The following is a 26,803-nucleotide window of genomic DNA, read 5'->3' on the forward strand; positions in this document are numbered from 1 at the left end:
ATATCTGAGGTTATTGAGATTTCTCCCGGCAATCTTGATTCCAGCTTGTGCTTCTTCCAGCTCAGTATTTCTCATGATGTACTCTGCATATAAGTTAAATAAGCAGAGTGACAATATGCAGCCTTGACGTACGCCTTTTCCTATTTGGAACCAGTCTGTTGTTCCATGTCCAGTTCTAACTGTTGCTTCCTGACGTGCATACAGGTTTCTCAAGAGGCAGGTCAGGTGGTCTGGTATTCCCATCTCTTTCAGAGTTTTCCAAAGTTTATTGTGATCCACACAGTCAAAGGCTTTGGCACAGTCAATAAAGCAGAAATAGATGATTTTCTGGAACTCTTTTGCTTTTTCCATGATCCAGCGGATGTTGGCAATTTGATCTCTGGTTCCTCTGCCTTTCCTAAATCCACCTTGAACATCTGGAATTTCATGGTTCATGTATTGCTGAAGCCTGGCTTGGAGAATTTTGAGTATTACTTTACTAGCGTGTGGGATGAGTACAATTGTGCGGTAGTTTGAGCATTCTTTGGCATTGCCTTTCTTTGGGATTGGAATGAAAATTGACCTTTTCCAGTCCTGTGGCCACTGCTGAGTTTTCCAAATTTGCTGGCATATTGAGTGCAGCACTTTCACAGCATCATCTTCCAGGATTTGAAATAGCTCCACTGGAATTCCATCCCTTCCACTAGCTTTGTTTGTAGTGATGCTTTCTAAGGCCCACTTGACTTCACATTCCAGGATGTCTGGCTCTAGGTCAGTGATCACACCATCGTGATTATCTTGGTTGTGAAGATCTTTTTTGTACAGTTCTTCTGTGTATTCTTGCCACCTCTTCTTAATATCTTCTGCTTCTGTTAGGTCCATACCATTTCTGTCCTTTATTGAGCCCATCTTTTCATGAAATGTTCCCTTGGTATCTCCAATTTTCTTGAAGAGATCTCTGGTCTTTCCCATTCTGTTGTTTTCCTCTATTTCTTTGCATTGATCGCTGAGGAAGGCTTTCTTATCTCTCCTATCAATAGATAAAGGGATGAAAAAGATGATGGTCTACGTATATAATGGAATATTACTCAAGCATAAAATGGAAGGAGATAATGCCATTTGCAGCAACATGGATGGACCCAGAGACTATCACATTGAAGTAAGTCAAAGACAAACGTTATATAAATCACTTATATGTGGAAACTAAAAAAAAAAAAGTACAAATGAATGTATTTACAAGACAGAAACAGGCTCACAGACATAGAAAACAAATGTATGGCTACCAAAGGGGAAAGGGGATGGGGGGAGGGATAAATTAGGGGTTTGGGACTAACTTAGGAGTTTGGTGTCTGACTCTGTGTGACCCTATGGACGATAGCCCACCAGGCTTCTGTGTTCATGGGATTCTCCAGGCAAGAATACTGGAGTGGGTTGCCATGCCCTCCTCCAGGGGATCTTTCAGACCCAGGGATGGAAGCCAGGTCTCCTGCATTGCAGGTAGTCTCTTTACTGACTGAGCCACCAGGGAAGCCTCATATACATACTACTATATATAAAAGAGATAATCAATGAGGACTTCATGTATAGCAGAAGGAATTCTACTCAGTATTCTGTAATAACCTATATGAAAAAAAAAATCTAAACAAGAATGGATATATGTATGTGTATAACTAGATCTTGTTGCTGTACAACTGAAACTAACGCAGTCTTATAAGTCAGCTATATTCTAATACAAAAGAAAAACTATATTAAATTGAAAAATAAATCCTTTGGATAATAAAAAATATCCTATTATCCTATTATCCCTCTATCTACATTAAATTTAAAAATAAAAGAAGTTTTGTCTGCACTGACTCACAGAACATGTGTTTGCCCTTTTTGTTTTATGTGAAGCAGGATGCTATACAGTCTTATTTTGAAAATGCAATTGAAAGTTTGTGAATCAGCATAGAAGTTTCTTTCTTTAAAAAATTCCATGTCATAATTCCAGAAAAGCCCCAGAATGCTGCCAGGAGACTAATTCTAGAAAACCCCAGAATGCTGCCAGGACACATGGCAGTCTCACCAGTGACACAGCTCTAGCCCCGGCCGTGCTGTGTGTCAGGGGAGGAAGTGAGGGCCCCGGGCGGGGAGAATCTCTCGGGTGAGGACCAGGTGAGTTGTATCCCTTCTGGTCTCCAGGTCACCACCCAGAGACGCTCACTGCTGGGGGGATGCGTGAATGGGTGGCTGGCTGCTGCCTTCACTCCACCCAGGAGCCCCTTCTTGTCTTCTGCTCCAGACACTCCCACAGACAGTAAAGAGCCCTGCATCTCGCAGGAATGACCACCCGAGGGTCTCCGTGAGGCTGTGACTCTCCAGGTCAAGAGTGGAGTTGAGCAGTGCCCTGGTGTAGACAGCAGAGCTCGGATGGAAGAACCTTAGGAGGCCGCCTGAGTCCTAGCCCTCAGTGTCCTCACAGGTCCGAGCTCTGGTGCTGGAGGGACGAGCCCCAGATGGGGGTCAGGACAGGGGGCCCCTGCTTTTCTGCTCCTCTCTGGGCAGGTCTCCGGGGTCTTTGGGCCCAGGGGTGTCCTGTCTGCTGTGTGTGGAGGGGGAGGAGCTCCGGCTCTGAAGTTCCTGTTCTGTGAACCGAGTTTCTTGCTCCTCCCCAGCTTCCCACGGGTCTCCCCGCAGCCCTACCTCCCTCTCCCTTCCCTTCTCTTTTCACACACAGGAGGCCCAGACACTCTCCGGCTCAGACATGCTGCCGCTGCTGCTGCCGCTGCTGTGGGCGGGTGAGTGGACGGCGGGGCAGAGGTCGGCGGGGCGGGGGCTTGGCTGATCCTTGATTTTCCTCAGCGACCCTGGCTCAGGATCCGAATTACTACTGGCTGAAAGCACCGCGGTCCGTGTCGGTGCAGGAGGGCTTGTGTGTCCGCGTGCCCTGCTCCGTCTACTATCCCAGCGACTTCCGCAGTGGTTCTACCCCTGTTCACGGCTTCTGGTTCCGGGAAGGGGCCGAAGTACTCAAGGATGCCCCCGTGGCCACAAACAAATTAGACCGTGAAGTTCAGAAGGAGACCCAGGGCCGATTCCACCTCCTCGGGGACCCCAGGGACAACAACTGCTCCCTGGAGATCAGAGACGCCAGAAAGAGCGACAGAGGTTCCTACTTTTTTCGTATGGAAAAAGGAAGTATGAAATGGAGTTACCTGTCTGAACTGTTCTTCTTGAATGTGACAGGTAAGCAGTGGATCTAGGAGAGGCCACAGTGGGGGTCATGGGGGCCCCAGGGCAGGGCTGGGGTGGGGGCCCCTCCTGGGAGGCGCTGAGGATAAAGCAGGTGGGGGCTCAGAGGTAGGGGCTGCCCTGAAGCCTGACGCTTCTCTTGGGGGGGGTCACACCTCAAAGCCTCCTCCGGATCCCCCGTCTCCCCCCTCCTCTCACCAGCCCTCACCCACCAGCCCCACGTCCTCAGCCCCGGGGACCTGGAGCCCGGCCACCCCGGGAACCTGACCTGCTCTGTGCCCTGGGCCTGTGAGCGGGACATGCCGCCCATCTTCTCCTGGACGTCAGCTGCCCCCAGCTCCCTGGGCCCCAGGACCCCCTTCTCGTCGGTGCTCACCCTCACCCCACGGCCCCAGGACCACGGCACCAGGCTCACCTGTCAGGTGAAGTTCCCCACAAGCGGGGCGATGGTGGAGCGGACCATCCTGCTCAATGTCACCTGTGAGTGAGGGGTGAGGACGCTGGGGGGGGCCTGAGGGTGTTCCGGCAGGGGGAGCTGAGGTGGGGATGGGAGGTGCTTTTGTCCTGGAGGCCCGGCTGGGGAGGAGGCTAGAGGGACATAAAGCCTATCCTGCCTGGATTTTTGTGGCTTCTGGGTTTGTGTGTGGGGGGAGGGGATGTCTACACTTGTCTCTCTCCATCCCCCGCCCCCCACCCCCTCCCGGCTCTCTGGCAAACTGAGGAGGGAAATGCTCTCTTCCGGTCCTAGATGCTTCACGGAACCCAGGCAATATCTGCACAGGGGATGGCACAGGTAGGAAGGAGCCCCCTCCCCTTCCCCCATGGGGCATTGACTGGAGTGGGGTCTCTGCCAGCTTGGCTCAGAGCTGTACTTTCAAATGATGTACCCACATTCAAATCATGGGGCTTGAGTGGGGTCCCGCATTGAGACAGAAGCCCCCATTAGGTCTCATCCCCAATATCCTCCAACTTTGGTCTTGCCAAGTGACCCACATCTTCGTCCCCGCCCATTCTAAACAAGCTCTTTGCCCTTCACCAATCACTGAAGTCCTCAGCTGGCATTTTTAAAAATTAGACTTTATTTTGAGGAACAGATTGAGACTAAACATGCTCTTTATCCTTCACCAATCACTGAAGTCCTAGGTGAGCTTTTTTTTTTTTTTATGAATTAGAATTTATTTTGAGGAACACATTGAGGTTCACAGCAGAACTGATCAGAAGATAAAGAGACTTCCCCTGCCCTTCCTGCACTTTCTTACACACACACAGCCTCTCCCTCACCAACATCCCCCTGCTCCTAGGGTACATGTTGCAGTGAACTTCCACGGACACATCCTTTTCAACCAAAGTCCGTGATTGATGTTAGAGTTCACTCTTGGCATTGCATGTTTCATGTGTGCGTGTGTGCTCAGTCACGTCTAGCACTTTGCCACCCCCTGGACTGTAGCTGCCCAGGCCCTTCTGGCCATAGAATTTTCCAGGCGAGGATACTGGAGTGGGTTGCCATTTCCTACTCCAGGGGCTCTTCCTGATCCAGGGATGGGACCTGCGTCTGTTCTGTCTTCTGCATGGATAGTCTGATTCTTTACCATTGTACCACCTGGGGTACATTTCATGGGTTTGGACAAAGATGTAATGACACGTATCCACCATTAGAGTGTCACTCAGAGTGGTTTCATTGCCCCCCAGTGTCACTTGGGGCCATGTTTTGACTGTCAGCACCACCCCCCACCCTAGCCCTCACGCTGACCCCTCTCTGGAGCCCAGCGCTCCCCTCGTTGCTCTAGTCCCATGGGTCATGACAACTGGACAGTGAGCCCCATCAGCAATCTCGCAGCAGTGCCCATCCAATCATTGACACGTAATGTCCACATGTACCTCATCTTGAGTGTTGGGGTCCCAGGAGGCTTGGCCAGGCAGGGCCAGGAACACCGTCTGGATCTGATATGAAGGTCTGAGAAGGTTCCTTCTTCCACGTATTTCTGGAGGCTCAAAACACCACCGTGAGCTCTGAGTGACAGTGTCAACAGAGGCCAAGAGAGCAGATTTAGACACCCTCCCTGGAAGGAAGGAGGGGCAAGGCCTTTCAGCATCCCCCAAAGACTCGCTGTCTGTCTGTCTGGAATGTCGACAGGGCTCAGAGCCTCATGGCTCTGCTGTGGCCGGGTCTGGGGTCTGTTACATAGAGACCCTGGATGGAGAAGTAGTTGACTCCAAGGAGAGCTGAAGTTTGTTGGAAGAGTGTGGGCTGGAGAGGCAAATGCCGCTTAGACTGTGCCCTTCTGCAAAAGGCTGAGGTTCTGAGAGGGGAGGGGGAACCCAGCGGCTGGACCCTGCATGTGAGGGGCAGGATACCCCTCTGCATGCTGAGGAGAGGAGTCAAGGTTGGAATTCTCTCCAAGTGTCTCTCTCGTCTGCAGGGGAATCAGGGACAGGGGCAGGAGTGACTGAGGGGGCCATCGCGGGAGCTGGCGTCACCATGCTGCTTGTTCTCTGCTTCGGCTTCATCTTCTTCGTGTGAGCTGGGCTGGGTGTGGGCCAGTGGAGGAGAAGAGGGGCCTGGAGGGATTTCGAGGACCCAGAGCATGGGCGGGGTTGCAGGGGTAATGAGAATCCAGCTAGTAGCCACCTAGCCAGGCGTGACAGTGCTCCCAGCCCTGATCCTAGAGATTCAGGACCTGGTGGGGAGGGGGGGGAGGGGGCCTTGATACAGTTTTGTGATAAAGGCTCCTGGACTTACTCTACCCTTTTAAAATTTTTATTGGAGTATAGTTGGTTTATAGTGTTGTGTTAATTTCAGGTATACATCAAAGTGAATCATTATGCATATACCTATATCCACTCTTTTTTAGATCCTTTTCCCTTATAAGTCATTACAGAGTATTGAGCACAGGTCCCTGTGCTGTACAGCAGGTTCTTATTACTTATCTATTTTATGCATCTTGCTCGTGCTCAGTCTCTAAGTCATATCCGACTCCTTGGGGCCCCATGGACTGTAGCCCACCAGGCTCCTCTGTCCATGGGATTCTCCAGGCAAGAACACTGGAGCGGATTACCATTTCCTTCTCCAGGGAATCTTCCCAACCCAAGGATTGAAGCTGCATCTCCTTCATTGGCAGGCAGATTCTTTACCACTGAGCCACCAGGGAAGCCCATTAATGCATAGTAGTGTGTATATGTCAATCCCAATCTCACAACCTATCCCTCCCCCTGTTTTCTGCCCTGGTAGCCATTAGTTTGCTTTCTACATCTGTGACTTTATTTCTGTTTTGTGAATAAGTCCATCTGTACCTTTTTTTTTTTTTTTTGATTTCACATTTAAGTGATATCATATGATATTTGTCTTTCTCTGTCTGACTTCAGGCTTCCCTAGTGGCTCAGATGGTAAATAATCTGCCTACAATGCAGGAGACCTGGATTTGATCCTTGGGTCAGGGAAATCCACTGGAGAAGGAAATGGCAACCCACTCCAATATTCTTTCCTGGAGAACTCCATGGACAGAGGAGCCTAATGATTTACAATCCAAGGGGCTGCAAAAAGTTAGACGTGAATGAGCAACCGATAATTGTCTGACTTACTTCACTTAGTGTGATAATCTCTAGGTCCATCCATGCTGCTGCAAAATGGCATTTCATTCTTTTTTATGGCCAGTAATATTCCAGTGTAGGGCTTCCCAGGTGGTGCTACTGGTAAAGAACCCACTTTCCAATGCAGAAGACGTAAGATACATGGATTCAGTCCCTGGGTCTGAGGGAAGATCCCCTGGAGGAGGGCACGGCAACCCACTCCAGTATTCTTGCCTGGAGAATCCTATGGAAGCAGAGCCAGGCGGGCTACAGTCCATCGGGTCGCAAACAGTTGGACACGACTGAAGTGACTTAGCATGCATGCATGCAATATTCCATAGTATACAAGTACCACATCTTCTTTATCCATTCCTCTGTCAAGGCACATTTAAGTTGCTTCCATGCCCTGGCTATTTTAAATAATGCTTCAATGAACATTGGGGTGCATGCATCTTTTTGAATTATGGTTTTCTTTGGATATATTGGTCTTTGGATATATTGGCCCTACACTTGACCTGCATTAAGCACTCACTCCAGCCTCAAAAGAGTGACCCTGTGTCACAAACCCTCTCTCTCATCAGAGTGAAGATCTACAGGAAGAAGGTAGCCAAGACCGCAGTGGACATGGAGGACATCTACTCTGCCGCAGAGCCAGCTTCCCTGGTGAGTGACATGGGGACCCTGGCAATGCAGCCTGCCCTGTGTATCCCCCCAGTGCGTGGGGTGGCCCATGGCCATGCTCCTTTCAGCATGTCCAGAAATGAGCTCTTTCTCTTCCCCTTCTTGCTTGTTTGAAAATGTAGGATTCATTATTATTCAAATATGTGAGGCAGACAAATCAGGAGATGATTGCCATGGAAAAGACAGTTATTATAGTTCCTAAGAGGAGGGTTCATGCCACACCACACAATCACACCATTGTTTTATTGTTTGAGGGACAGGTCATGGGCTTCTTTTGCATGGTTTTGTTGCTAAGCAAGCCTGCTTGGTTTGTGGTTAAGCAGGAGAAGGGAATGGCAATCCACTTCAGTATTCTTGCCTTGAGAACCCCATGAACAGCATGAAAAGGCAAAAAGATAGGACACTGAAAGATGAACTCCCCAGGTCAGTGGATGCCCAATATGCTACTGGAAATCAGTGGAAAACTAACTCCAGAAAGAATGAAGAGACGGAGCCAAAGCAAAAACAATTCCCAGTTGTGGATGTGACTGCTGATGGAAGCAAGGTCTGATACTGTAAAGAGCAATATTGCATAGGAACCTGGAATGTGAGGTCCATGAATCAAGGCAAATTGGAAGTGGTCTAACAGGAGCTGGCAAGAGTGAACATGGACATTTTAGGAATCAGTGAACTAAAATGCACTGGAATGGGTGAATTTAACTTGGATGACCACTATATATCTACTACTGTGGGCAAGAATCCCTTAGAAGAAATGGAGTAGCCATCATAGTCAACAAAAGAGTCTGAAATGAAGTACTTGGATGCAATCTCAAAAACTGCAGAGACAGAATGATCTCTGTTCATTTCCAAGGCAAACCATTCAATATCACAGTAATCCAAGCCTATGCCCCAACCAGTAATGTTGAAGAAGCTGAAGTTGAACGGTTCTATGAAGACCTACAAGACCTTATAGAACTAACACCCAAAAAAGATGTCCTTTTCATTATAGGGGACTGGAATGCAAAAGTAGGAAGACAAGAAATACCTGGAGTAACAGGCAAATTTGGCCTTGGAGTACAGAATGAAGCAGGGCAAAGGCTAATAGAGTTTTGCCAAGAGAATGCATTGGTTATAGCAAACACCCTCTTCCAGCAACACAAGAGAAGACTCTACACATGGACATCACCAGATGGTCAATACCAAAATCAGACTGATTATGTTCTTTGCAGCCAAAAACGGAGAAGTTCTATACAGTCAGCAAAAACAAGATGGGTAGCTGACTGTGGCAGAGGCCATGAACACCTTATTGCCAAATTCAGACTTAAATTGAAGAAAGTAAGGAAAACCACTAGACCATTCAGGTATGACCTAAATCAAATCCCTTACGATTATACAGTGGAAGTGACAAATAGATTCAAGGGATTAGATTTGATAGAGTGCCTGAAGAACTATGGATGGAGGTTCCTAACATTGTACAGAAGGCAGGGATCAACACCATCCCCAAGGAAAAGAAATGCAAAAAGGCAAATGGTTGTCTGAGGAGACTTTACAAGTAGCTGTGAATTGAAGAGAAGTTAAAGGCAAAGGAGAAAAGGAAACATATACCCATTTGAATGCAGAGTTCCAAAGAATAGCAAGGAGAGATAAGAAAACCTTCCTCAGTGATCAGTGCAAAGAAATAGAGGAAAGCAATAGAATGGGAAAGTCTAAAGATCTCTTCAAGAAAATTATGAGATACCAAGGGAACATTTCTTTCTTTTTTTTTTTTTGTAATGATTTTGTTTTTTTTATTTTTTTTTATTTAATATATGAAAAATATACATGTGTTCCCCATCCTGGACCCTCCTCCCTCCTCCCTCCCCATACCATCCCTCTGGGTCGTCCCAGTGCACCAGCCCCAAGCATCCAGCATCGTGCATTGAACCTGGACTGGCATCTCGTTTCATACATGACATTTCACATGTTTCAATGCCATTCTCCCAAATCTTCCCACCCTCTCCCTCTCCCTCTCCCACAGAGTCCATAAGACTGTTCTATACATCAGTGTCTCTTTTGCTGTCTCGTATACAGGGTTATCGTTACCATCTTTCTAAATTCCATATATATGCGTTAGTATACTGTATTGGTGTTTTTCCTTCTGGCTTACTTCACTCTGTATAATAGGCTCCAGTTTCATCCACCTCATTAGAACTGATTCAAATGTATTCTTTTTAATGGCTGAGTAATACTCCATTGTGTATATGTACCACTGCTTTCTTTATCCATTCATCTGCTGATGGACATCTAGGTTGCTTCCATGTCCTGGCTATTATAAACAGTGCTGTGATGAACATTGGGGTACACGTGTCTCTTTCCCTTCTGGTTTCCTCAGTGTGTATGCCCAGCAGTGGGATTGCTGGATCATAAGGCAGTTCTATTTCCAGTTTTTTAAGGAATCTCCACACTGTTCTCCATAGTGGCTGTACTAGTTTGCATTCCCACCAACAGTGTAAGAGGGTCCAAGGGAACATTTCATGCAAAGATGGGCACAATAAAGGACAGAAATGGTACAGACCTAACAGAAGCAGAAGATATTAAGAAGAGGTGGCAAGAATACACAGAAGAACTGTACAAAAAAGATCTTCACAACCAACATAATCACGATGATGTGATCACCAACCTAGAGCCAGACATCCTGGAATGTGAAGTCAAGTGGGCCTTAGGAAGCATCACTATGGACAAAGCTAGTGGAGGTGATGGAATTCCAGTTGAGCTATTTCAAATCTTAAAAGATGATGCTGTGAAAGTGCTACACTCAATATGCCAGCAAATTTGGAAAACTTAGCAGTGGCCACAGAACTGGAAAAGGTCAGTTTTCATTCCAATCTCAAAGAAAGACAATTCCAAAGAATGTTCAAACTACTGCACAATTGCACTCATCTCACACACTAGCAAAGTAATGCTCAAAATTCTCCAAGCCAGGCCTCAACAGTATGTGAACCATGAACTTCAGATGTTCAAGGTGGATTTAGAAAAGGCAGAGGAACCAGAGATCAAATTGCCAACATCCGTTGGATCATTGAAAAAGCAAGAGAGTTCCAGAAAAACACCTATTTCTGCTTTATTGACTATGCCAAAGCCTTTGACTGTGTGGACCACAACAAACTGTGGAAAATTCTTAAAAAGATGGGAACACCAGACCTGCCTCTTGAGAAATCTGTATGCAGGTCAGGAAGCAACAGTTAGAACTAGACATGGAACAAATAGACTGGTTCCAAGTAGGAAAAGGAGTACGTCAAGGCTGTATATTGTCACCCTGCTTATTTAACTTATATGCAGAGTACATCATGAGAAACACTGGGTTGGATGATGCACAAGCTGGAATCAAGATTGCCGGGAGAAATCTCAATAACCTCAGATATGCAGATGACACCACTCTTATGGCAGAAAATGAAGAAGAACTAAAGAGCCTCTTGATGAAAGTGAAAGAGGAGAGTAAAAAAGTTGGCTTAAAGCTCAACATTCAGAAAACGAAGATCATGGCATCTGGTCCCATCACTTCATGGCAAATAGATGGGGAAACAGTGGAAACAGTGTCAGACTTTATTTTGGGGGCTCCAAAATCACTGCAGATGGTGACTGCAGCCGTGAAATTAAAAGACGCTTGCTCCTTGGAAGAAAAGTTATGACCAACCTAGACAGCATATTAAAAAACAGAGACTTTACTTTGCCAGCAAAGGTCCATCTAGTCAAAGCTATGGTTTTTCCAATAGTCATGTATGGATGTGAGAGTTGGACTATAAAGAAAGCTGAGTGCCGAAGAATTGATGCTTTTGAACCATGGTGTTGGAGAAGACTCTTGAGAGTCCCTTGGACTGCAAGGAGATCCAACCAGTCCATCCTAAAGGAAATCAGTCCTGAATATTCATTGGAAGGACTGATGCTGAAGCTGAAACTCCAATACTTTGGCCACCTTATGGGAAGAACTGACTCATTTGAAAAGTCCTTGATGCTGGGAAAGATAGAAGGCAGGAGGAGAAGGGGACAACAGAGGATGAGATGGTTGGATGACTCAATGGACGTGAATTTAAGTAAACTCCGAGAGTTGGTGATGGACAGGGAGGCCTGGTGTGCTTCAGTCCATGGGGTTGCAGAGTCGGACATGACTGACTGAACCAAACTGAAATCTGTTTTCTCGAGTAATCATTAACTTACAGAGGTCTCCCATATTTTTCTACTTACAATCCTCTAGTGGGATTAACTGTTTAATCACCTGTTCTGTCCTTCATTCTGTCCCTATCATTGGGAAGTAGCTACCTTCTTTGAGAGTTTCCCTGTTGTTACATAATAATATTTTCCACATAGGGCTTCCCAGGTGGCTCAGTGGTAAAGAATCTGCCTACAGTGCTGGAGAGGCAGATGTGGATTCAATCCCTGAGCCAGTAACATAATATTATTTTCTACATAGGTCTATGTGAGTGTTCTGTAGAGTTGGAAAACAATCTGTAGCCTTACATCTGTTGGATGATTGCATAAACAGAACCTTGAGAAATGTTTAATAACAGAATGGAAGAATGAATAAATGCTTGTCCCAGAGTCAAATTCACTTCATGGGCCCTCTCTGCCTTCTCATCCCCAAACTACCTTTATGTGACCCCTTTCTTTGCTCTCTGCACAGGATCACCAGCAGGAGTCCAAGTCAGAGGAATCTTCTGACCCCACAAATTATGCAGGGACCACCCCCTCTTTGGAGTTGGAGCAGGAGTTGCATTACTCCTCCATCATCTTCCGTGGGGAGAAGCCTCAGGAGAGCCCTCACTCAGAATACGCAGAGATCAGGATCAAGTGAGGCACCGAAGGCAGTCTGAGCCTCAGCGTCAGGACGTCGCTTCCTGTGGGAAGGAGGACCCACAGGCTGATTCTTGGAGACCTAACATCCCCATCAGCAGTGGGTTCATGAACTACTGCCTGCAAGTTTCCTGCTATATGTCTTAGGCTTTGCAATCACAGAGACCTGGGATCACATCCATGCTCTTTCATTTATTAAGAAAGTAGCATCTTGTGACCCACCTACCCTGACCCCCATCCACCATGCTTTGGTGAAACAAACATGAGAAGTCCAGCCTCACAGGGCTGTTGTAAGGATTAAATGGAAGTATGAAATATGCAACAGAAGTCTTGATACATTGTGACTTTTGGCTGAAAACACACACACACACACACACACACACACACACAAACACACACAACCTGAAAGTTGTGAGTTATGCTTTATTTGGGGATCTTACCTAGGACTATAGCTTGGGAGACAGCCTTTCAGATAGCTCTGAGGAACTGCTCTGTAGAGGTAGGGAGGAGCCAGGATATATAGGCAAACGTTTTTGCTGAAAACAAATGTGTAACTGAACATCAAAAATATCACTGCTAATCACAAAAATCAGATACCTCAATGTAATGATTTTAGTGCTTTTCTGTGTATGGGAGGATGCAAAAGTCTGAGTCCATTGGAAATTATTCCTTAGATATGCATTTTAATAATCTAGGGCAAGTACTGTGTTTTTCTCCATCCTGAGTTCTCCTCAGGGCACAGCAGTGGGGCAGGCTTCTGTGGCTGATGGCTTGATGGTGGGCAATATTATTATTTTGTCTGCACATTTCACCCCGAGCTGGGTCGGTCCTGTCCCTGGGTACCACATTGGTTACATTTGTCAGCCTCTCTCTTACTCAGAACTCTCCCTTGGATCCCTTACCTGACTTGACCTCCAGCATCATCTCTCTCCATTCCTGAATTTTCCTTTTCCATCCTCTCTACCTCCTACTACTCCTGCTATAGGCAAAATCAAATAATGCCATTTAGAGAATTTCCTAAAGCTTAGAGCTGACCATAACCAAAAGACTGTTCTCTCTCCTTAATCCAACAGAAGAATTTGCAAGCTTCTCAACCTGATATTCCAGGTCAGCAGTCAGGAGACTTTTTGGTAAAGAGACAAATAGTAAGTATTTAGGCTTTTCAAGCTGTATGGTTCCTGTTGCATTTCCCAGCTTCTGCCCTCTGTTCACAACTATAAATCCCCCAAATGGTGCAAGAGACAACCAAGGAGAATTCTGGAAGGTGGTAAGAAGAAGGCAAGTGGGCTTCAGTTCAATTCAGTCGCTCAGTCATGTCTGACTCTTTGTGATCCCATGGTCTGCAGCATGCCAGGCTTCCCTGTCCATCACCAACTCCAGGCGCTTGCTCAAACTCATGTCCATCTAGTTGTTGATGCCATCCAACCATCTCATCCTCTGTCATCCCCTTCTCCTCCTGGCTTCAATCTTTCCCAGCATCAGAGTCTTTTCCAGTGAGTCAGCTCTTCGCATCAGGTAGCCAAAGTATTGGAGCTTCAGCTTCAGCATCAGTCCTTCCAATGCATATTCAGGACTGATTTCTTTTAAGTTTGACTAGTTGGATCTCCTTGCAGTTCAAGGGACTCTCAAGAGTCTTCTCCAACACCACAGTTCAAAAGCATCAATTCTTCAGCACTCAGCTTTCTTTAGTAAATATTTAGGCTTTTCAAGCTGTATGGTTCCTGTTGCCTTTCCCAGCTTTTGCCCTCTGTTCACAACTATAAACCCTAAGAATGATGCAAGAGACAACCAAGGAGAATTCTGGAAGGTGATAAGAAGAAGGCAAGTGGGCTTAGGACCCCAGGAATGGAGGAACAATACAGAGTCAGGGCATCTCAGCCCCTACAACACAACCCGCTCAGACCCACCGTCTCTCGAACCTGACTGAGAGACAGTCAGGGGTCTTCGCCATATTGTCAGGGATGCACACACCCCTCCCATCCTCCAGGTACATCCTCTCTCCCTCCTCCTAGGGGCTCCCACAGCCCGGTCCTCCCGGTTGGATCAGCCCTGGCCACGCCCGACCCTGCAGCCCCTCCCCCACCCAGCTGGTGCTTCCCCAGTGTCAGCCCCACCCCCACCCCACCCCCAGGACACTCTGCTGGACAGATGGCTGCAGGGGCAGCAACTGGCTCAACCATCAGAGGGACAACCCGAGCAGAGGCCAGGTCAGCACCGCCTGGTGAAGTAAGAGCCCGCTGGGATCAGAGCCAGGGCAAAGAGGAGAAGCAGAGGTTTCCTGGGGTTGCCACACCGTTCCTTCCCTTTTCCCCTCCCAGCCTCAGAGGGCTCCCATCCTGCCGGTTGACCCCTGGCCACTGTGTACACTGAGCACTCCATGGGTTGATTCTTCCTGGAGACCCCGTGGGTTCACTCACTATGGCTGCTTCAAGGAAGTTCCACCAGCTGGCAGGTTTGAACAGCAGAAATTCATTTGCTTATGAACCTGGAGGCTGGAAGTCTGAGATCAAGGTGTCCACGGGGTTGGGTCCTTATTTTTTCTTCATTTTTACATTAAAAAAAATTAACTTATTTTCAACTGCGCTGGGTCTTTGTTGCTGCCCATCTCGGTTTTCTCTAGTTGCAGCGGGTGGGGCCTACTGTTCACTGCAGTGCACAGGCTTCTCTTGTTGAGGTGCACGGGCTCAAGGCCCACGGGCTTTGGTAGCTGCAGCTCCCGGGCTCTAGAGCTCAGGTTCAGTAGTTGTGGCGCATGGACTTAGTTGCTTGCAGCATGCGGGATCTTCCCGAACCAGGGATTGAACCCGTGTCCCCTGCGTTGGCAAGTGGATTCTTAACCACTGGACCATCAGGGAAGTCCTTAAGTTTTAAAACAATTTTTGATTAACATATAGTTGCTTTACAATGTTGTATTAATCACTGCTGTACAGCAAAGTGATTCAGTTATACATATGTATACAGTCTTCTGTGGCCTCTCTTCTTGGCTTGTAGACAGTCGTCTTCTCTCCGTGTCTCCACGTGGTAGCTTCTCAGTGTGTGTCTGTGTCCTAACCGCTTCTACTTACATGGACACGGGCCCTATGAGGGCCAACCTCAATGACCTCATTTTACCCTAATTACCTCACACGTACAGTTGTGAGAGCTGGACTGAGTGCCAAAGAATTGATGCCTTTGCATTGTGGTGCTGGAGAAGACTGCTGAAAGTCCTTTGGATAGCAAAAATATCAAACCAGTCTATCTTAAGGAAAATCAACCCTGAACACTCATTGGAAGGACTGATGCTGAAGCTGAAGCTCCAGTATTTTGGTCATCTGATTCGAACATTGGAAAAGTCCCTGATGCTGGGAAATATTGAGGGCAGAAAGAGAAGAGGGTGTCAGAGGATGAGAGGGTTGAATGGTATTGCCAATGCAATGGGCATGAACTCAGGCAAACTTTGGGAGGTGGTGAAGGACAGAGAGGCCTGGCCTGCAGTCCATGGGGTTGCAAAAGGTCGGACACGACTGGGCGACTAAATGACAACACAACCTCTTTAAAGGCCCTGTCTCCAAATGCAATCACATTTAGAGGCACTAGGGGTTAGGACTTGCACATATAAATTTTTTTGGGGTGGGTAATACAATTCAGCCCCAACACCCCATGAACAACAGGGATGCAATTCTGCACAGAATGATTAAGCCACTTCCCAAGGTGGCACAGCATGCATTAGGGAGCAAGGCTCGGCCCAGAGCCATCTGACTGCAGAGTCTGTGCCCTGGATCCCCTCTTCGGAGGCCTCAGATGAGGCTTTGGTATCTATCAAAGATACCACTGAGGCTTTGGTATCTATCAAAGATACCACTGACCACCAGGAGCTTCTCGCTGAAGGAGGGACTCAGAGGAATGGGCAGGGCCAGACATGTGACCTGCAAGACGGCCACACCAGAGACTGTAGAAAATGCCCAGGACAAGGGTTGAACATTATTATTCCTACATGTACAGATGAAAACGAGAAGGCAATGGCACCCCACTCCAGTACTCCTGCCTGGAAAATCCCATGGATGGAGGAGCCTGGTGGGCTGCAGTCCATGGGGTCGCTAAGAGTCGGACGTGACTGAGCGACTTCACGTTCACTTTTCACTTTCATGCACTGGAGAAAGAAATGGCAACCCACTCCAGTGTTCTTGCCTGGAGAATCCCAGAGACGAGGGTCCCTGGTGGGCTGCCGTCTATGGGGTTGCACAGAGTCGGACACGACTGAAGTGACTTAGCAGCAGCAGCAGCAGCACAGATGAAAAAGCTGAGGCTTGGAGGGGAAGAAGAGCAGGCCCACCTGCCCCCAAAGGCTGTCATCTTGCTCTCAGTGCCCGGCTCCCAGGCCTGGCGTGCGCAGTCAACACCAGGGGGGCCAGGGCAGGCTGCTGTTACTAGATCAAGAAGCCCCATGCTCCCCTGGGATCATGTTCTCATAGCACCTTCATTCTGGTCCCACCCACTCTGGCCATTTACACCCGGGAACTCACCTTCTAACTGCACAGAGCAATCGAGTTTTTCCTCTAAACTCCGAGCTGGCCACTCCCAGCTCACTGTATCAACGGGACCTGGGGTGTCAGAGAAGTTCTCCAGGATGACACAAAGTCTGTCCCATTCTTCCTGGGGCTCCAGTTCCGAAAACAGAGATGCACATGTGTGCCGTTGTCATATCATCTCAGTAACTAATCACCACCTCCTTTATCCGGGGGGGGGTGGGTACCCATCCCCATCTTTCATGCCTAGAGCTTCCCCGGCTGCCCTTCCTGACTCCCACACCCGGCGGGGACTGACCGGCCTGATTTCCAGCTGTGGACAGAGGTGCAGAGGGGTCAGGTGGAGGACAGGGAGCCGGGAGCCTCCCCTGGGCAGTGCTCGCTGCTTGTGACCCTCAGCGGGGCCTCATCTAGACGGTTCCTCTTCAGGATTCGCGCGGCTCTGGCAGCCTGTGGATGCTGAGTTCTTCTTTTGTGGTCTGTCACTTTCTGACCTCAGCCCTGGGCTTCCTGTTGGGGCTTGCTCTCAATCCTGTGACACCAAGGCTCCAAGAGTGTCACCCCAAAGATGCTGCTGCTGCCACTGCTGCTGTCGCTGCTGTGGGTAGGTGAGTGGGGCTGGGGCTCGACTAATCCTCATTTCCCCACGGGGTCCCTGGCTCAGGATCTGAGATACCAGCTGGACGTGCCGCGGTCCGTGTCAGTGCAGGAGGGCCTGTGTGTCCATGTGGCCTGCTCTGTCTATTATCCCCGGGAAGGCTGGAAAGACTCTGACCCAGCTCACAGCTACTGGTTCCGGGAAAGGACAGATTCCCCTGGAGATCCCGCAGTGGCCACAAACAACCCAGAGCATGAGGTGCTCAGTGAGACCCAGGGCCGATTCCTCCTCGTTGGAGACCCCTGGACCAAAGACTGCTCCCTGGACATCAGAGACGCCCAGAGGACGGATACGGGGACATACATCTTTAGGGTGGAGAGAGGGCCTACTGTGAGATATAGTTATAAATGGCATCCGCTTTCGGTCCGTGTGATGGGTAAGGATGGGGCCAAGTGGAGGGCATACATACAGGGGTCCTGAGGGTCCCCAGGGCAGGGTGGGAGGGGAACCCTGTCTTCTCATCCTGGGGGGGGGGACCCAGGGGTACAGGATGCTGGGGAACAACTGCTCTGAGGGGCACACAGGGGTCCCCCCTCCAGTCCTGGGTCTGTGTCTCCGCCTCTCCAGCTCTGACAGACACACCTGACATCCACGTCCAGGGGACCCTAGCATCCGGCCGCCCCACCAACCTCACCTGTGCGGTGCCATGGGCCTGTGAGAGGGGGACGCCCCCCACCTTCTCCTGGACCGGTGTCGCCCTCACCTCCCCGAACCCCGAGAGTCCCCACTCCTCAGTGCTCACCCTCACCCCGAGTCCCCAGGACCACGGCACCAACCTCACGTGTCGTGTGACCTTCCCCGGAGCTGGTGTGAGCACAGAGGCGACCATCAGGCTCAATGTGTCCTGTGAGTGGGGGTGGAGGGGCAAGAGGCTGGGTCCCCAACGGTGTTGGGGAGAGGGAGGCAGGGCCTGGGCTGCTGGAACTGGGGAGGATGGATGAGGATACCCCACTCCACTTGCTTCCCACTTCTGATGTTTCTGGGAGGCCTATGTTCCTGCCCCTGAAAAGGGACAGTTATATCTGTCTGTCCAGATGCACCCCAGGAGCTGACCATCAGAGTGTACCAGAAAGAAGGCACAGGTATACGTCAAAACCTCTCTTCTTGGGGCAGTGACGGAAATGGGGTCTGTCTCTGACCTTCCGAGCTGATCTGGGGTTCAGGACTCAGATGGACGGTGTGGGAACAGCAGGGGTGGGAAGCCCCCCACACTGGCTTGTGGGCTTACAAACCAGCCTCCCCCTTCCACTGACCCTGTTCTCATGGATGTCACCTGGCCTCTTCCTTGCCAAATGGATGTAACTGTCCCCACTGCCTGGGTTCTATCTTCCTCCCAAATCCTGCCTTCTCTCTCCTTAGGGGTTGGCTCTCACTGGTTGGCAAGAGCCAGTTGTGCAACTGTGTCCATCTTTTCCCACTTCTGGGTTCAGTGGCTTCAAATGAGGCATTTGAAATTGGCCACGATGGGAGTTTTTACGCAGAGGAAATCGACAATGCTCCGAACCAGGACAATATGAGCCACTAAGCAATGGAAGAGATAGGCAGAGTGAGGCTAGCTTTCTCTCTGTCTTGCCAGGACCTGAAACTCTGGGCAAAAGCCAGTCTCTTTCAGTCCAGGAGGGCCAGTCCCTACGCCTGGACTGTGTTCCTGACAGCAACCCTCCTGCCATGATCAGCTGGACCCGAGAGAGCCTGACCCTGAGCCCCTCGAATTCCTCGAACCCTGGGGTCCTCGAGCTGCCCCGGGTGGAACTGAGGGACCAGGGGTTATACGTCTGCCAAGCTCAGCATCCACTGGGCTCCAAGAAAGCGTTTCTGAACCTCGTTGTGAGAAGTGAGTTGGAACACACCCGGGGGAAGGAGGCTGGGGTTCCAGGGAGGGGAAAGCTCCCCTGATCCCTCCCATATCTCCCCACAGCTCCCCCGCAGCTGCTGGGCCCCTCCTGCTCCCAGGAGGACGAGGGTCTGAGCTGCAGCTGCTCCACGAGAGCCTGGCCGGCCCCCTCCCTGCACTGGCGACTGGGCGAGGGGCTGCTGGAGGGGAACTTCAGTAACGCCTCCTTTGAGATTGCCTCCAGCTCTGCCGGGCCCTGGGCTAATAGCTCCCTGAGCCTCCGCGAGGGGCTCAGCTCCGGCCTCAGACTCAGCTGTGAGGCCCAGAACGCCCATGGGAAACAGATCGTGAAGATCCTGCTGCTGCCAGGTCTGGGGAAAGGGGAAGTCGCACATCTGGGTCCTAGAAAACGTGGAGAGGAAGAGAAATGGGCATGATTCTGGGCTAAAGGGGACTAGCATTCAAGGTCCTCTGTGGTACCAGGGGAGGGGGGCACAGGAGGATGCAGTTGTATCAAGGATGGTGGACACAGCACCGAGTCCTGGGGAAAAGTGGGCACACTCGTGGGTCATGGATGTGAGAAGGCTGGGGGCTCAGGTGCCTGCTTGAAGGGGGCTGGAAGTCACCCCAGGTCTCATATCTGCAGGGAAACCAGGACCCAGGACTGGCGTGGTTCAGGGGGCCATCGGAGGAGCCGGTGTCACAGCCCTGCTTGCTCTCTGTCTCATCTTTGTGTGAGTGGGGGCCTCAGCTGGGGACCACTATGGGGGTGGGTGCAATGGGAGGAGGACAGGGGCGAAGACTCAAAGAATCTTCAAAACTCAAAGATCAGGACTTCCCTGGTGGTCCAGTGGTTAAGAATCCGCCTGCCAGTGCAGGGGACACGGGTTCGATACCTGGTCCGGGAAGATCCCACATGGGCGTGGGACAACTAAGCCCGTGTGCCACAACTACTGAAGCTTGCTCGCCTAGAGCCCCGTGCTCTTCGACTAGAGAAGGCACTGCAGTAAGAAGCCCACGCAGGGCACCTAGAGAGTAGCCCCCACTGGCCCCAACTAGAGAAAGCCACTAGGCAGCAAGGAAGACCACCACAGCCAAAAATAAACTAATTGTTTTTAAAAAAAAAACACTTAAAGCCCAGGGTTGAGGGCACTGGTGGACTGATGACGCTGAAAAGGAGGTGGCTCGCTGAAGTGGCATCAAGAATGCAGCCTCCTGACATCTTGGCCCAGTGTGGACCCTGGCACTGGCCGTGCGGGAGGAGGGCGCTTGCTTTCTGGTCACGGTCTCTGCAGCTGGACACCGGCCTGTGTTCAGGAAGTCCCTCTGGACTCCCTAGAGGAGCCCTCTTAAAGGCCTTGGACTCTTTTCAGGGTGAAGATCTACAGGAAGAAGTACGTGGAGAGAGCGTCGAGCCAAGATGGCGACTGCCCAGCGTCGCGTCCCGCGTCCCGGGTGAGTGACGTGGGCGGCTTGCCGTCCAGTGTGCCCACCGGACCCCTCTGCCTACACAGGGGCCGCGGCAGCCTACTTAGCACCTAAGAAAAACGTGATCTCCCCCACCCCGCCCCCGCCTCCAAGTTTGCTTTTCCTCTCGAGTTTCTTGTTGCACTCAAATCACCCTCTCGTCTTTCTGCACTCGCCGGAGCCTAGAATTCACCGAGTCCTGTCCATCTTCCGTTTAGCAAAGTTCTTCTCCTTTTGGCCCCTTTCCTGCTGAGCCCTCACTCTCTTCCGGGTCAGTGGCTCTCTCTCTCCTCCCCCACTAAGCTCTCAGCAAGAAGTTCCCCAAACAGCTTTTCTTTACAGTCACCCTGTGCTTGCCCCGCCCCCGAGTCTAAATCCAACAGAAATAGGATGTGAGCCATGAGTACAACTTAAAACCTAGCCATGTTTAAAAAAAAAAAAAGGAGAAAGGAACGTGAGATCGGTTTTTATATAATATTTTATTTAACCGAATGTAGCCAAAGTATCATCTCAAACATCATGTCATCAATAGTCAACATAAATGTACAAATTATTAATAGGATATTTTCTTTCTCTTTCTTTCTCTTCTCTCTTCCTTCCTTCCTTTTTCTTTCTTTGTTTCTCTTTGTCTCTTCCTTTCCTTTCTTCCCCTTTCTTTCCGTATCTCTTTCTCCCTTCCTTCTTTCCTTCCTCTGTTCCCCTCCCTTTCTTTCTCTCTCTTTTTCTTTTTTAATACAAAAACTTTGACCTCCAGTATTCATTTTTGACTGATTCACTACATTTCTTGGGTTCAAGAGCCACGCATGGCTAGGGGCTCCTGTATTGGACAGCATAGGCCTAAGGAATCAAGCCCAGATTCTTCAGTCTGGTATTCTATAATCTGTCCCCTGCCAAGTTCTCCCGCCAGCATCCTGTCCCTCCCCACAAATGAGCTTATTGTATTCTATGATATTATGATCTATAAAAAGAAATATATATTTGATCTTTATCCCCTATTCCCGACACAGAGCTCCTAGAACACTTGAAGTGATGGGAGTGTTAAAGGGGTCTCTTGTTATTTTCATGGGATGACTTTTGGAAAGTACCTAAGGATAGGGCCTGGTTGTCAGGAGAACCAAGCAGAGGGGACTGGAACCTTCAGTCCCACCCCCTGACCTCCAGGGATGGGAGAGGCGCTGGAGGATTTCAGTCGCCAAAGGCCAGTGGTTTAGTCAATCATGTCTGTGGTGTGAAGCCTCCCTAAAACCCTCAAAGGATGGGGTTTACAGAGCTTTCGGGTTGGTGAACAAGTGGAGATTTGAGCAGGACAAAGCAATTGGAGAAGGCATGGAAACTGTGTCCTTTCCCTATACCTTGCCCTCAGCATCTCTTCCATCTGGCTGTTTCTAAGTTAATATTGTCCAGTCGCTCAGTCGTGTTCAACTCTTTGGACCCCGTGGGCGGCAGCACGCCAGGCTTCCCTGTCCTTCACTATCTCCCTGAGTTTGCTCAAACTCATGTCCATTGAGTCAATGATGCCATCCAACCATCTCACCCTCTGTTGCCCGCTTCTCCTCCTGCCCTCAATCCTTCCCAGCATTGGGGTCTAAATAAGTTCATTTGTATCATTTTTTTAGATTTCACATATAAGCGATATCATGTAATTGTCTGTCTTTGTTCGACTTACTTCACTTAGTATGATAACCTCTAGATCCATCCATGTTGCCACAAATAGCTTTATTTCATCCTTTTTTTAAAATAATGTATTTTGTTGAAGTATAGTTGATTTACAATGCTAATTTCTGCTGTACAGCAAAGTGATTCAGTTATGTATATATATATATATGAATATATATACATTCTTTATCCCATTATTTCTTCCCATTCTGGTTTATCAAGGTAATTGAAAATAGTTCTCTGTAGGACCTTGTTGTTTATCCATCCTATATATAATAGTTTGCCTCCGCTGATCCCAAATTCCCAATCCATCCCTCCCTCACCCCACCCCACTCCTTGGCAATCATAAATCTGTTCTCTGTGTCTGTGAGTCTGTTTCTGTTTTATTTCATTCTTTTTTAAGTGTCATGCCAATTGATGTCATTCAAATATTCCCCTGCCCTACACCAGGCAGACTGTCGTCACACTTCCCTATAATAACCACAGGCCTGTTCCCCCAACACTGTGAGCTCCTGGAGGGCAGTGCAGGTCTCCTGCAGACCTCTGTGACTCTCGCCCACAGCACCCTGCTTCTGTCCATCAAAACACAATTTGCAATTTGATAAGTTTTGAGTGTGTGACAAGTTCATACTGTCTCCTTGTCCTGATAGACAGTGCAAGGTCAGGGACCTTGTCTGTGGAAGAATCACCTCACTTTGCTCCCTCTATTTTCCTATCTGTAAAATGGTGATAACATGTATATCACCCATGGAGGGAGGTTGTAAGGATTCAGTGAGATGAGTAATAAGAAGAACAGACCATTCTGATTAAAGGTATGGATGAATGAAGGAGTGACTGAATGAGTGAATCCTCAGGAAATGGGTGTGAAAATGGATAAGTGAATAAATACCCTCCTCAAGCTCTGGGTTCCCTTCTCCAGACCTCAAAGGCCAGCTCAAGTCGTTCTCTCTTCCCACTCAGGGTCACTTCAATGAATCCTGGTCAGACAGCCCCTCTGACTACCAGACCCCAGCTTCGGCTGCTTCCACCTCAGAGAAGGAACAAGAACTCTATTATGCAAACCTCAGTTTCCACAGACCGAGGACCCACAACTTTCAGGTCTGGGACACCACCGAGTACTCAGAGATCAAGATTGGGAAGTGATAGGACCCTGTCTCCACCCCCAGAAAATGCACCTCTGAGGGACGTGTGTGTCAGATACTGATTCTTGAAGACTTGGCTGCCTGCTGAGCCAAAGCCTGTAAGTGAGAAGGTGAGGTTCCTTGGAGTGGCTGAAGGTCACAGTTAGAGAGTCCTGGGTTCAAATCCAGGCTTGGGTAATGCTAAGGGTGTTATGTCAAGCAAGTCAAAGGAGTTTACCTCTCTGTGCCTCAGTTTCCTCCTCTGTAAAGTGAGGATAATATTCCTCAGTTCAGTTCAGTTCAGTCACTTAGACGTGTCTGGTTCTTTTTAACCCCATGGACTGCAGCACGCCAGGCTTCCCTCACCATCACCAACTCTCGGAGTTTACTCAAACTCATGTCCATTGAGTCGGTGATGCCATCCAAGCATCTCATCCTCTGTTGTCCCCTTCTCCTCCCACCTTCAGTCATTCCCAGCATCAGGGTCTTTTCCAGTGAGTCAGTTCTTTGCATCAGGTGGCCAAAGTATTGGAGTTTCACCTTCAACATCAGTCCTTCCAATGAATACTCAGGACTGATTTCCTTTAGGATGGACTGGTTGGATCTCCTTGCAGTCCAAGGGCCTCGCAAGAGTCTTCTCCAACACCACAGTTCAAAAGCATCAATTCTTAAGCGCTCAGCTTTCTTCATGCGAGCATGCACTGTGGAACATGACTGACGTGACTTAACGCACACACACGTGCACTGTGGGTGTTGTTAACCATGTTTGTGATATGTTACCTCAGAATGGAGGGAGATGTCAGCTTTTGATTCTACCACATACTTCTATTTTGCCTGACTAGTTTTTGACTATTCTTAACAACATATATTATTTTAGGTTTTTGTTTTTCTTTTCTGGTGGGGTGTGACATGTATTATTTTTTTTTTAAGTAAATCTAAATGTAATTCTCTGGGTGGAGAAGATACTTCCCAATACATGTATCTAACAAAGGACACCCAGAGAATATAAAGAATATGTATTTTAAAATAATTAAAAAATTAAACAATAAATTTTTTAAAATGTAAAGGAATATATAAAGAGCTTCCACAAATCAATAAGAAAAAGACAAGCAAATAGAAAGGCAAGATAGTCAAATGGCCAACAAGCATACAGAAATGTATTCAACTTTTGTAGCTGCCGAGGAAATACAAATGAAAATTGCAGTGGTATGCCAGTTGCATAGTGACATTGGCTAAGATAATAAAAATAATATCAAGGAAATTGAGTGTTGAGGATATTACATGAAGTGAAGTAAGCCAGTTGTACAGAAAGACAAATACTGCGTGATTCCAGCTATAGAAAGTATTCAAAGAAATTAAACTGTGAAACAGAAGGTAGAGGGGTCCCCGGGGGATACTCAGAGGTTGGGGAGATAGGAAGTTACTATTCAATAGGTGTAGAGTTTCATTTTTGCAAGATGAAAACATTCGTAGAGATTTGATGGCCAACAAGATGCATATAATAAACACTACTGTATCATGCACTTATAAATGGTTAAGATGGTAAATTTTATATCATTTTTTTTTAACCACAGTTTTTAAAGAAAAGCATTATAAAGTGGATACCAGGGGCTGGGGACTGGAGGAGTCAGTGGACAGTTAATGTTTAATGGATACAGAATTTCAGTTTCAGATGATGAAAAAGTTCTAGAAATGGACGATGCTGATGGTTACACAACTTGAACATGTTTAACACCATTTAATTGCACACTTGAAAATAGTTACATCGGTAAATTTTATATCATGGGTACTTCATCCAATAAAAAATGCTTTCTTAAAGAATATCCAGTGTTGGGACTTCCCTGGTGGTCCAGTGTTTAAAACTTTGTTTCCCATACAGGGGGCACAGTTTCGATCCTAGTTGGGGAACTAAGATTCCACATGTCTCAAGGCATGGCCAAAAAATAAATAGCATTTCAAAGAAAAAAAGAATATCAAGTGTTGGTGATGATGTGGAGCAATTGGAACTCTTCCAAAGTGCTGGTAGGAGTGAGAATAGGTACAACCAACTTTGGAAAATGCCTCTCACTCTAACACTGAGCACACGAGACAACCATTCAACTCCCAGGTATGCATTCAACAGAAGCGTGTATGCATGTTCACCAAATGTATCCAAAGTTTTCACAACAGTGCATGTTGTAATGGCTGAAAAAACAGAACCTGCCCAAATGCCCATCAACAGTAAGACAGTTGAGAGACAACGAGTTTCCTCTGGATAGCACAGGGGACTGTATTCAGTGTCCTGGGGTGAGTCCTTATGGAAAAGAATGTAAAAAAGAATGTACAGAGATGTATAACCGAGTCACTTTACCATACCAGAAATGATCACAACATTGTAAATCAATTGTATTTCGAAAAAAGAAAAAACATTAAGACAGGAGACAAGGTCCTATTCTATAGCATAGGGAACCATATTCAGTTTCTTGTAATAAACCACAGTGGAAAAGAATATGGAAAATACTATGAAAAAGAATGTTGTCATTGTTTAGCTGCTCAGTCGTGTCTGACTCTTTTGTGGCCGGGTGGACTGTAGCACGCCAAGCTCCTCAGTACATGGGGATTCTCTAGGCGAGAATACTGGAGTGGGTTGCCATTTCCTTTTCCAGGGGATATTCCTGACCCAGGGATCGAACCCAGGACTCCTGCATTGGCAGGCAGATTCCTTACCACTGAGCCCAGGGAAGACATTAAAAAGAATATATGGCTGAATCACTGCAGAAACAGACTCAGATATAGAGACCGGATCTGTGGTTTTCAAGAGAGTGCAGGGAGAGGGATGGATTGGGAGTTTGGGATTAGCAGATGCAAAGTATTATATATAGAATGGATAAACATGCTTCTGTGTAGCATGGGGAACTATACTCAATATCTTGTAATAAACCATAATGGAAAACAAAAAAATTGTAAGTGCCTTCCCAATAGCCAAAATAGAAATCCATATGTCTATTGGTGGATGAATGGATAAACAAAATATGATCCATCCATACAGTGGCACCAACCCACTCCAGTGTTCTTGCCTGGAGAATCCCATGGACTGAGGAGCCTCACAGGCTACACTTCATGGGGCTGCAAAGAATCAGACACAACTGAGTGACTAGGCAGTACAATGGCGCATCATTCAGCAGTAGAAGCACAGATACACACTGCATCATGGATGAACCCAAACATATGCTAAATGAAAGACACCAGACACAAATGGTCACACAGTGTATGATTCCCATTTATACGAAACATCCAAGATATTTACCTCCACAGAGAC

General features: G+C 48.1%; 1 protein-coding gene across 1 annotated transcript; it reads left to right on the forward strand.

The window, feature by feature from the left end:
* The first annotated feature begins 2,614 nt into the window (after positions 1–2,614).
* LOC133229451 (sialic acid-binding Ig-like lectin 5) lies at positions 2,615–25,326 on the forward strand. The gene is made up of 16 exons (XM_061385820.1): positions 2,615–2,756; positions 2,821–3,204; positions 3,412–3,690; positions 3,959–4,003; positions 5,631–5,727; positions 7,359–7,440; positions 12,095–12,261; positions 14,396–14,471; positions 17,323–17,803; positions 17,995–18,273; positions 18,462–18,509; positions 19,004–19,261; positions 19,346–19,630; positions 19,908–19,995; positions 20,635–20,716; positions 23,345–25,326. Exons 1-16 carry the CDS (start codon positions 2,723–2,725, stop codon positions 23,525–23,527), a joined length of 2,868 nt encoding a protein of 955 aa, XP_061241804.1. The 5' UTR covers positions 2,615–2,722; the 3' UTR covers positions 23,528–25,326.
* Positions 25,327–26,803: the final 1,477 nt, after the last annotated feature.

Source organism: Bos javanicus, chromosome 18 (genome assembly GCF_032452875.1).
Source record: "Bos javanicus breed banteng chromosome 18, ARS-OSU_banteng_1.0, whole genome shotgun sequence".
In the NCBI taxonomy this organism is placed as follows: domain Eukaryota; kingdom Metazoa; phylum Chordata; class Mammalia; order Artiodactyla; family Bovidae; genus Bos; species Bos javanicus.